This window comes from Mobula hypostoma, chromosome 8 (assembly GCF_963921235.1).
Source record: "Mobula hypostoma chromosome 8, sMobHyp1.1, whole genome shotgun sequence".
Lineage (NCBI taxonomy): Eukaryota > Metazoa > Chordata > Chondrichthyes > Myliobatiformes > Myliobatidae > Mobula > Mobula hypostoma.
In genome coordinates this window covers 66,373,628-66,386,288 of record NC_086104.1, presented here as the reverse complement: position 1 = coordinate 66,386,288, position 12,661 = coordinate 66,373,628, and the positions used below count along the sequence as shown (strand labels likewise).

The window sequence follows — 12,661 nt, the reverse complement described above, 5'->3', positions numbered from 1 at the left end:
TTAAATAGTAGCTTTGTCAAGGCTATTTCATTTTCTGCAAAAAAAAGTGCTGAAACCACCAGTTAATCCCTAATATTTACACATACCATATTCATTAAAGTACTTAGATTTTCTTCTGTCCTATGCTAACTATCTGCATTTGACTCCCCATTGTTTACAGCTTTGCCTCTAATTGATGCTACAACCATCCAGAGGTGTTAAACTAATCTGACTGCCACGGACAGGAATTCTTGTCAAGAGTATCAGAAGATCAGGAATTTATCCTCAAAAAGTATCCCCAGGAGCTCTAGCAGCAGTTGATGCGGAGGAGTGGTGGAGGTTGGGGAAGATGGAAAAGCTACCAGATGGCTGGTAATATCAATGTGAATGAATTGGGTAGCGGGTGGGGGGGAGAAGAAGTTGTGGTAAGGAAGAATAAGTCCCATTGTCTTGGAAATATTTTCCCTTTTCAATATTACTGTGACTGTTTTCAACATTCTTTCTAGCAATGTCTTCCAAAGCATTAACAACATACTGAAACTTACTAATTTCAGTGAAGAAAACCATGCAATCATTACATATACCTTTACATTTGTTATACTGTAGTGTGCTACTAGAAAATGCTTGTAAGAAGTTTGGCTGGCTTTGCACAGTAGGTTTCCAATTGGTGAATCAATGATTCATTCATACCTTTAAAAAATCATTTCCTTTTCTTACCTTGTGGCCCAAACTGGCCACTTTGGGGGCAATAAGTGCTGCTGGAATTGGTCTGCTGATAAGACCCCATACCAGTGTGCATCTGTCCAACAGGTGATGGGTGCGGAGACATGGGAGGACCGGTTTGCTGTGATCCATATTGAGATACCTGTGCATTTCTCTGGACACCTGACATGAAACCTAGAGACAAAGACAATGTGTAAGAAGTTTAGACAGATACATAAAAGACAGAATCTAATTATAAAGCTAACACCACCTTGCTGGGTAAAGCTCTTCTTTAAAATTAGGGTGCCAAATGCTTCTTCAGCTAAATGTCATGGAGTACCATCCACTTTCCTTTCTATCATTTAATCATACTAACAATGCAGTTAAGATAAACTGAGTTACAGTCATAGTCATACTTTATTGATCCCGGAGGAAACTGGTTTCCATTACAGTTGCACCATAAATAATAAATAGTAATAGAAATAGTAATAGTAATATTACTATTAGTAAATAGTAATAGTCATCGAAATAATAAATAGTAATAGAATAGTAATAGAAAATAGTAATAAATAGTTAAATAGTAATATGTAAATTATGCCAGTAAATTATGAAATAAGTCCAGGACCAGCCTGTTGGCTCAGGGTGTCTGACCCTCCAAGGGAGGAGTTGTAAAGTTTGATGGCCACAGGCAGGAATGACTTCCTATGACGCTCTATGCTGCATCTCGGTGGAATGAGTCTCTGGCTGAATGTACTCCTGTGCCCATCCAGTACATTATGTAGTGGATGGGAGACATTGATCAAGATGGCATGCAACTTAGACAGCATCCTCTTTTCAGACACCACCGTCAGAGAGTCCAGTTCCATCCCCACAACATCACTGGCCTTATGAATGAGTTTGTTGATTCTGTTGGTGTCTGCTACCCTCGGCCTGCTGCCCCAGCACACAACAGCAAACATGATACCACTGGCCACCACAGACTTGTAGAACATCCTCAGCATCGTCCGGCAGATGTTAAAGGACCTCAGTTTCCTCAGGAAATAGAGACGGCTCTGACCCTTCTTGTAGACAGCCTCAGTGTTCTTTGACCAGTCCAGTTTATTGTCAATTCATATCCCCAGGTATTTGTAATCCTCCACCATGTCCACATTGACCCCCTGGATGGAAACAGGGGTCACTGATACCTTAGCTCTCCTCAGGTCTACCACCAGCTCCTTAGTCTTTTTCACATTAAGCTGCAGATAATTCTGCTCACACCATGTGACAAAGTTTCCTACCGTAGCCCTGTACTGAACCTCATCTCCCTTGCTGATGCATCCAACTATGGCAGAGTCATCCGAGAACTTCTGAAGATGACAAGGCTCTGTGCAGTAGTTGAAGTCCAAGGTGTAAATGGTGAAGACAAAGGGAGAGAAGACAGTCCCCTGTGGAGTCCCAGTGCTGCTGATCACTCTGTCAGACACAGAGTGTTGCAAGCACACGTACTGTGGTCTGCCAGTCAGGTAATCAAGAATCCATGATACCAGGGAAGCATCCACCTGCATCGCTGTCAGCTTCTCCCCCAGCAGAGCAGGGCGGATGGTGTTGAACGCACTGGAGAAGTCAAAAAATATTATCCTCACAGTGCTCGCTAGCTTGTCCAGGTGGGTGTAGACACAATTCAGCAGGTAGACGATGGCATCCTCAACTCCTAGTCGGGGCTGGTAGGCGAACTGGAGGGGATCCAAGTATGGCCTGACCATAGGCTGGGGCAGCTCCAGAACAAGTCTCTCCAGGGTCTTCATGATGTGGGAGGTCAATGCTACCGATCTGTAGTCATTGAGGCCGCTGGGGCGTGGCGCCTTCGGCACAGGGACGAGGCAGGACGTCTTCCACAGTACAGGAACCCTCCGGAGCCTCAGGCTCAGGTTGAATACATGGCGAAGTACCCCACATAGCTGAGGGGCACAGGCTTTGAGCACCCTGGTACTGACACCATCCAGTCCTGCAGCCTTGCTTGGGTTGAGACGTTTCAGCTGTCTTCTCACCTGCTCACCTGTGAAGCCCACCATGGTGGTTTCGTGTGGGGGAGGGGTATAGTCATGAGAGCAGGGTGGGGGACTGTGAGGAGGGGTAGGAGGGGAGAGTGGAATATGTGTTAGTTGGGGGCCGACAACAGATGGCTCATGTGAGGGATGGGCAGGGGCCACAATGTCAAATCTGTTAAAGAACAGGTTAAGTTCGTTGGCCCTGTCCACACTGCCTTCAGCTCCTCTGTTGCTAGTTTGCCGAATCCCATTGATGGTCCTCATCCCCCTCCAAACCTCTCTCACGTTGTTCTGCTGGAGTTTCTACTCAAGCTTCCTCCTGTACCTGTCTTTAGCCTCCCTGATCCTGGCTTTCAGGTCCCTCTGTATTGCCCTCAGCTCCTCCCTATTTCCATCTCTAAACGCCCTCTTTTTAGCATTCAGGATGTCCTTAATGTACTTTGTCACCCATGGCTTGTTATTTCAATAACAAAGGACAGTTCTTGTCGGAACATTGCAGTCCACACAGAAGTTAATATAATCAGTGATGCATTCTGTGAGCCCATCAATATCCTCTCCATGTGGCTTACAGAGTGCCTGCCAGTCTGTCACCTCAAAACAACCCTGGAGTGCCTCATAAGCCTCCTCCGACCATTTCCTCACTGTCCTCGAGGTTGCAGGTTTACTCTTCACCAGAGGCACGTAGCAGGGTTTTAGATGCACCAGGTTGTGATCTGACCTTCCCAGTGGGGAGAGGGGAGAGGAGCTGTATGCATCCTCGACGTTAGCATACATCAAATCCAGAGTCCTCTCCCCTCTGGTTGTACAGCTCACATACTGTGTGAAGTTGAGCAGTGTCCTAGCCATGGTAACCTGGTTGAAGTCACCCGAGATGGTAATGAGGGCACTCGCGTGCTGGGTTTGTAATCTGGCTATGACGGTGTAAATGATGTTACACGCCGACGTCGGGTTGGCAGAGGGAGGGATGTACACAACAACCACAATTGCATGCGAGATTTCCCTTGGCAAATAATATGGCCAGAGTCCAACAGCAAAAAGTTCAATATCCAGTCAAGGAGCTAAGAAGGTAATAGTACTAGCTAGTTTAGTCAGTGAACATTGGTTAAACTGTGCTGTTGTTATGCTCTCTAAAATAACCAATTTTGAGCTGACTGGTACACATTTGCTTGACTTACACAACAGTACAAGAGTATTTAAATGTGCAATCAGAAATGTGTTACGAATGTGCACAAGATGCTTGCCAGGGGCCCACTTGCCACACTCCCTTCAAGCACACTGGGGACCGATTTCCCACTCTTCATTTAAATCATGAGGCCTTGCTTCTTCTGAATGGGTTCACTGGAAAATTTCTCATATAATTTACATTATTGTGTAATATCCTAAAATCAAGTGAATTAAAATGTGCTGGTGTTTTAATAGGAAAATCATCCACTAATCTGGGGAATCTGCCAATTTAGTACCACTGAAGTCCCAAGGGTACCAGATTGTCTGTGTCTTATGGTACATACTGTTTGCAAAGCAGAAGCTTGAATTGGTCAATGTGAATTAAACAGTAACTTTAAATACATAAGGATATAAAAAATACCAGGCTATGAAGAAAAATGCCATGGTTTTGATCTGGAGGTAGTGAAATTGGTACTAAGTATATTTATTACTGAACTATATATGCAGTATACAACCCCGAGTCAGTTTTCTCACAGACAGCCATGAAACAAAGAAAAAAAAACACCATGGAACCTGTTCAACAAAAAACATCAAACTCCAATGCGCAAACAAACCTAAATTATTCAAACTGCAAAAAAATACAGAATATATAACATTCAACCACAAATGATCAAAACAGTCCAGGCATGTTCAGTTCAATCTCGCCCTGTGCCATTCGTTAACTTTAGGCTGCAGAGCCAACAATCCAAATTTGCACAAAGTAGCAACAAAACAGGGGAAACCAGAAAGCAGAAACATATCATAACATGAACTACATGGGCACAAGCCTCCCCACCACCAAGGTCAAAATGTGATGCTTCAAGATGGAGTCAGGAGTGAAATATGCCATCCACTGGAGTGGTGTCGTAACAACAATCTTGCAGTCAACGTCAGTAAGATGAAAGAGCTGATTGTGGACTTCAGGAAGGATAAGACGAAGGAACACATACCAATCCTCATAGAGGGATCAGAAGTGGAGAGAGTGAGCAGTTTCAAGTTCCTGGGTGTCAAGATCTCTGAGGACCTAACTTGGTCCCAACATATCCATGCAGTTATAAAGAAGGCAAGACGTTTCATTATAAGTTTGAAGAGATTTGGCATGTCAACAAATACTCTCAAAAACTTCTATAGATGTACCAGGGAGAGCATTCTGACAGGCTGCATCACTGTCTGGTATTTGGGGGGGTGGGGGTGAGGTGGGCTACTGCACAGGACCGAAAGAAGCTGCAGAGGGTTGTAAATTCAGTCAGCTCCATCTTGGGTACTAGCCTACAAAGTACCCAGGATATCTTCAAGGAGCGGTGTCTCAGTAAGACAGCGTCCATTATTAAGGACCTCCAGCACCCAGGGCACGCCCTTTTCATACTGTTACCATCAGGAAGGAGGTACAGAAGCCTGAAGGCACACACTCAGTGATTCAGGAACAGCTTCTTCCCCTCTGCCATCTGATTTCTAAATGGACATTAAACCCATGAACACTGCCTCACTTTTTTAATATTATTTCTGTTTTTTGCATGATTTTTAATGTATTCAATATACATATAACTGCAATTTATTTACTTATTATAAATATTTTTATTTTATATTTTTCTCTTTTTCTATAATATGTATTGCATTGAAATGCTGCTGCTATGTTAATAAATTTCATGAGACATGCCATGATAATAAACCTGATTCTGATTCTGGTGGCATCCATCATGGAGGACACTCATCATCCAGGAATTGCCCTCTTTTCAATACACCATTCAGGGAGGAGGTACAGGAGTCTGAAGACACACATTCAAAGTTTTAGGAACAGCTTCTTCCCTCCATGATCAGATTTCTGAATGGTCCATGAACCCATGAACACTACCTCAGTACTTTGATCTCCTTTTGCACTACTTAATTTGTTTTTATATTTCTTATTGTAAATAGTGTTTATATATATATATATATATATAGTACTGTACTGCTGTTGCAAAATAATGCCAGTAATAATAAACCATATTGATTCTGAAGAGATATTAAAGATACTAAGTTGAACAGAATCTCTGCTTTAAAACTCTAAAATTTATGAATTATGTCTACATTTCTGAGGCCTAAATGCTTGGAAAATATGACTGGATGAGAGAATTATGAATTCTAAATTTTATTGCATGCCCAGGATTAAAAAAAGTGACAAATATGAAAACTGTTTGAATCTCAACAGAACGTCCTTTACTTCAATTCTACTGTGTTATACTCAGCCTCACAAATATTCAAATATCATTAGCATGATACAAAAATAGTCATTTAAGAATAAGAATATGGAAAGCAAATCCTGAAACTGTAAGTTATTATCAGGTATAGTAACTGCTCTTGCACAGATGATGAACACATTACTTGAATTTGAATTTCAAACTTCTACTTTACATCATCACTTTATATTTGGTGAAGTCGAAGATCAGTTTCATATTTTATATTTTGTGAAGTTGACAATGATCACTTTCTGATAATTTATTTGAATATTAAATATTTAACAAATATAATTTTCCAAAGTGGTAGTTTGTCAAATGTAGATGCTTCATAAAATAAGTTGTAAATCAAGTAGTTGCCAAGAATAAATTAAAGAACATGCACTAACAATATTACTTAATTTATACAATTAGATTCAAAAATCATACAGAAAGTAAGTTATTGATGTTACTGACCTCTATCTTGTGACATTGGCGATTGGTTCATGGCTGGATGAGAGCTAGAATCTGATTGGTTGTTGGGAGGCTGAGCTGGCATTTGATTTCCTGCATTGTGGAACAGCATTTTAGTTTATCAGCAGAAGACTTAAGTAAAGCTGCAAGTTACTACTTTGAACTTCTTAAGAGGCTTCATTGCAGAGCAACGATACTGCAATGTATTTGTTTGGTTCGAAAGAAGAAAGACTTTCTTTCCTGAAATCACACAGACTAGCTTATAAAGTTTGAAAAGAAATCACCACATGCAATTTTTTTGTGGTTAAAAATAAAATCTGTCAGTATTTGGCTGGTAGAATCAGAATTCAAATAACACACATTGTGGACAAAATAGCAGAAATATGAGCATTTTACAGAAAATTTTCAATAAACTGCAAGTTCGGATGATCTGAAGGCAGTGTCAAGGAACAGTTGAGTGATAAAAGTGTGAGGTGTAAAATAAAGCTTTCCAAAAACAGACATACAGAAATAATTGCTCCACAGACATTTTGTGAAATGTCTCCATTCTTTCTAAGTAAATCCAGTCACTAAACATCAACAGGCCACATAATGTAACAACATCCCTTCAGACCATGGTGCACCCATAAAAACGTACAGTGCCGAAAAAAGAATTCAAACCCCTTGTTAAGTTTTCATGCTTCATTGTTTTACAACACAATCACAATGGATTTAATTTGGCTATTTTGAAACTGATCAACAGAAAAAGACTTTCATGTCAAAATGAAACAGATCTCTACAAAGTGATCTAAATTAATTACAACATATAATAATTGATTGCATAAGTATTCACCCCCTTCAAGTTAGTATTAACTAGATATACGTTTGGCAACAATTACAGCCTTGAGTCTGAGTGGATAGGTCTCTGTCAGCTTTGCACATCTGGACACTGCAATTTTTCCCCCTTCTTTACAAAACCGCTCAAGCTCTGTCAGATTGCATGGCGATCGTGAGTCAACAGCCCTTTTCAAGTCCAGCCATGAATTCTCAGTTGGACTGAGGTCTGGACCTTGTCCTGGCCACTCCAGGACATTAACTTTGGTGTTATTAAGCCACTCCTGTGTAGTTTGGGCTTTATGCTTGTGGACATTGTCTTGCTGGAAAACAAATCTTCTCCCAAGTTGCTGTTCTCTTGCAGACTGCATCAAGTTTTCCTCCAGGATTTCCCCATATTTTGCTCTATTTGTTTTACCCTCTACTTTCACAAGCCTTTCAGGGCCTGCTGCAGTGAAGCATCCCCACAGCATGATGCAGCTACCACCATGCTTCACTGTAGGGATGGTGTGTTTTTGATTATGTGCTGTGTTTAGCTTATGCCAAACATAGTGTTTAATCTGTAGGCCAAAAAGCTCAACTTTGGGTTTTATCAGACCATGGAACCTTTTCCCAGCTGATTTCAGAGTCTCTGACATGCCTTCTGGCAAATTCTAGCTGGGATTTCATATGTTTTTTTTTAAACTGTGTCTTTCTCTTTGCCATTCTCCCATAACACTGCGACTGGTGGAGCACCCGCACAACAGATGTTTTATGCGCAGTCTCTCCCATCTCAGCCACTGAAGCTTGTAACTCCTCCTGAGTTGTCATAGGTCTCTTGTTGATCTCCCTCATTAGTCCCCTTCTTGCACAGTCACTCAGATTTTGATGACGACCTGCTCTAGGCAGATTTACAGCTGTGCCATATTCTTTCCATTTCTTGATGACTGACTTAACTGTACTCCAAGGGATATTCAGTGACTTGGAAATATTCTTGTACCCATCTCCGGACGTGCTTTCAAATAACCTTTTCGAGGTTATTCCTTACTCACTCTTCCTTCAGTTAGTCCTGACGAAGGGTCTCGGCCTGAAACGTCGACTGCACCTCTTCCTAGAGATGCTGCCTGGCCTGCTGCGTTCACCAGCAACTTTGATGTGTGTTGCTTGAATTTCCAGCATCTGCAGAATTCCTGTTGTTTGCATACTTGAAGTGTTCTTTTGTTTTCATGGTGTAGATTTGCCAGGATACTGACTCACCAGCAGTTGGACCTTCCAGGTACAGGTGTATTTTTACTACAATCAACTGAAATACCTTGACTAGACATAGTGCTTTCCAATTAACTATTTAAGTGACTTCTAAAATCAATTAGCTGCATGAGTGATGATCTGGTGTGTCATATTAAGGGGGGGGGGATTGAGGAATACTTATGCAATCAATTACTTTGTGTTTTATATTTATAATTAATTTAGATCATTTTGTAGAGATCTGTTTTCACTTTGACACGAAAGAGTCTTTTTCTGTTGATCAGTGTCAAAAAAGCCAAATTAAATCCACAGTGATTCAGTGTTATAAAACAATAAAACATGAAAACTTCTTGGGGGGGGGGAGGAATGCTTTTTATAGGCACTGTATATCACACGAAGCACATAAAACAAAATATTACCACAAATAAGTTAATAAAATATAATTCAAAGTGCATGTGGCACCAAGGACAGGTATACAGTAAACAGCTCGCTGTCCTAGTGATGAGATCTCAGTGGTGGCAAGGTATTCATTAGCTCCTCAGCCTAAGGAAAGAAGCTGTTATCCATTCTAGCAGTCCCAGCCCTGATGCTCTACACCTCTTTCCTGACGGTCGTGGGTCAAAGAGATTGTGGGATGGGTCATAGGGATCCTTCAACAATGCCTTGGGCCCTTTGCATACAATGCTCCCAGCAAATATCAAAATGGGGGGGGGGGGGGGAAGAGACCCTGATAATCCATTTTAACTCTCCTCTATAGGGTCTTGCGATCCAGTGCCTTGCAGCTACACAATGATGTAGCCAGATAGGCACCTCCTCTGGTGTTCCTGTAGAAAGTTGTTAGAACGGGGGTGGGGAGAATTACGCACCTCAATTGCTTCTGAAAGTGTGGATACCATTGTGCTTTCTTGACTAATGAGGAGGTTCTGTGAATCCAGGTTAGATAGTTTGTTTTGTGGACATCAAGGAACTTTGTGCTCTTCACTCTCTTGACAGCAGAGCCATTGATATGTAATGGAAAGTAGATGACCTGCACCTTCCTGAAGTCTAGTTCTTAGAGGACATAGGAACAGAATCAGGCCATTTGGCCCATTGAGTCAGCTCTGTCATTTGACCTTTCAACCCCATTCTACCTTCTCCCCCAAAACTTTGATGCCTTTCTGATCAACTTCCACTTTAAATATCCCAATGATTTGGCCTCCACAACTGTCCGTGGTAATGTATTCCACAATATTCTCTATTCTCTAGCTAAAGAAATTTTTGCTCTTCTCATTTCTAAAGGGACGTCCTTCTATCCTGAGGCTGTGTCCTAGACATTCCATTCCTCATCCACTCCATATTGGCCTTTCAATATTGGGTAGGTTTCAATGAGATACCTCCTTATCCTTCTAAACCCCAGCGAGTACAGACCCAGATGCTCAAATGCTGCTCCATGTTAATGCTTTCATTCATAGTCATAGTCATATTTTATTGATCCTGGGGGTAATTGGTTTTCGTTACAGTTGCACCATAAATAATTAAATAGTAATAAAACTATAAATAGTTAAATCGTAATAATGTAAATTATGCCAGGAAATAATTCCAGGACCAGCCTATTGGTTCAGGGTGTCTGACCCTCCAAGGGAGGAGTTGTAAAGATTGATGGCCACAGGCAGGAATGACTTCCTATGACGCTCAGTGTTGCATCTCGGTGGAATGAGTCTCTGGCTGAATGTACTCCTGTGCTCAACCAGTACATTATGTAGTGGATGGGAGACATTGTCCAAGATGGCATTCAACTTGGACAGCATCCTCTTTTCAGACACCACCGTCAGAGAGTCCAGTTCCATCCCCACAACATCACTGGCCTTACGAATGAGTTTGTTGATTCTGTTGGTGTCTGCTATCCTCAGTCTGCTGCCCCAGCACACAACAGCAAACATGATACCACTGGCCACCACAGACTCGTAGAACATCCTCAGCATCGTCCGGCAGATGTTAAAGGACCTCAGTTTCCTCAGGAAATAGAGACGGCTCTGACCCTTCTTGTAGACAGCCTCAGTGTTCTTTGACCAGTCCAGTTTATTGTCAATTCATATCCCCAGGTATTTGTAATCCTCCACCATGTCCACACTGACCCCCTGGATGGAAACAGGGGTCACCGGTACCTTAGCTCTCCTCAGGTCTGCCACCAGCTACTTAGTCTTTTTCACATTAAGCTGCAGATAATTCTGTTCACACCATGTGACAAAGTTTCCTACTGTAGCCCTGTACTCAGCCTCATCTCCCTTGCTGATGCATCCAACTATGGCAGAGTCATCAGAAAACTTCTGAAGGTGGCAAGACTCTGTGCAGTAGTTGAAGTCCAAGGTGTAAATGGTGAAGAGAAAGGGAGAGAAGACAGTCCCCTGTGGAGCCCCAGTGCTGCTGATTATCCTGGGATTATCCTCATGAACCTTCTATGAACCCTCCCCAATGCCAGCATATTCTTTTAGATATAGAGCCCAAATTTGCTCACAGTACTTCTGTGATCAGATCAATGCCTTATAAGGCCTCATTATTACACCCTCGTGTTTAAGTTATAGTCCTGTTAAAATGAATGCTGGCATTGCATTTGCCTTCCTTACTACTAACTCAACCTGCAAGTTTGCACCTTTGATTTCTGAATTAATTCCCCATTTGGAAAATATTCCTTCTAGCAAAGTGCATGACTATATCCTTCCAATCTTTGCCCATTCTCCTAATTTGTCAAAGTCTTTCTGCAGGCTCCCCACTTGCTCAGCACTTCCTTCCCCTCCACCTATCTTTGTATTATCTGCAAACTTGGTCACAAAGACATCAATTCTGTCATCCAAATCATTAATAAATAATGTGTAAAGTTACAGACCCAACACTGAGAACTGCAGAATATCACTAGTCACTGGCAGCCAACCAGAAGTCATCCTTATTTCCACTCTTTGCCTTCTGCCAGCCAGCCAATCTTCTGTCCATGCTAGTATCTTTCCTGCAATACGACAGGCTTTTAACTTGTTCAGCAACCTCAGGTGAGGCATCTTGTCAAAGACCTTCTGATAATCCATGTAAACAGCATCCAGTGACTTTTCTTTATCCTGCCTGTCATTCCCTCAAAGAATTCCAACAGATTGGTCAGGTAAGATCTCCCCTTAAGGAAACCATAGGACTTCAGCCTATTTTATCATGTGCCTCCAAATGTCATCCTTAATAGTGAACTCCAACATATTGCCCACCACTGAAGTTGGTCTAACTGGCCTATAATTTAACATTAACACTGCTGTCAATAATTGACCTGGCCGTGGTATAAAAGGAATGAAACTCAGTAACACAACAAATAGCAAAGATAATTACAATATACTGGACTAATGAAACAGACTTGCAACACATGAAATTTAATGTAGAAAGCGGTTAGTTTTCGGGGGAAAATGAAGAAATGCAATACATATACAAACATTTGTACATAAATCATGGTAAATTTTAAAGGGCAGTAGAGAAAAAATGTGCATTCACAACTCTTTGAAGATGGAAAGACAAGAGAATTTATATAAAAGGCTTATATATCTATGGCTATATAAACAAAAGGTAAACAGTACAAGGTAAGTTATGTTATAAAACACAAAGTGGGTATAATCAGAGTTTTACGTTGAAATCTGCAAAAGATCTCAAGGTCATAGTGACATTATAGACAAAATCTATTAAACAGCATCATTGATGACAGACCAGATAAAAGAGAAAATAGAAAAGATTTCTTTTAGAACAGGGAAGGTTCAGTGAAGAGAATTAAAAGGGGCATACATCTTGAAAGAATTTTACAGAATGAATAAAGATAAGCTATTTTTGCCTTGCAAATTTGATTGGATACCAAAGATGAATTTAATAGAAAATTACAAGAATATTAGAAATGACATAAAAAACTAAAATGAACAAGGAAAATACATTCAGCTGGCCAGGAAGAAAAAACAAAATATTAGCTGTTTTTCTCAATAAAGATGCTGCCAGACCCAAGTATTTCCACTGTTTCCTGTTTTAATAACAGATTTCCAGTTTCAGCTTTTT

The 12,661-nt window shown here is 41.2% G+C and overlaps 1 protein-coding gene across 6 annotated transcripts in view; it reads right to left on the bottom strand.

Annotated features, from left to right (window-relative positions):
• Nucleotides 1-12,661, bottom strand: part of arid1b (AT-rich interactive domain 1B) — a 421,995-nt gene that overhangs the window by 109,688 nt on the left and 299,646 nt on the right. For all 6 annotated transcript variants that reach the window (XM_063056016.1, XM_063056019.1, XM_063056018.1 and 3 more), the window contains exons 6-7: nucleotides 6,581-6,670; nucleotides 697-876 (exon numbers count right to left, since the gene is read on the bottom strand). In XM_063056016.1, the coding sequence (XP_062912086.1) occupies nucleotides 697-876; nucleotides 6,581-6,670 (270 nt within the window). The remainder of the gene's footprint in view (nucleotides 1-696; nucleotides 877-6,580; nucleotides 6,671-12,661) is intronic.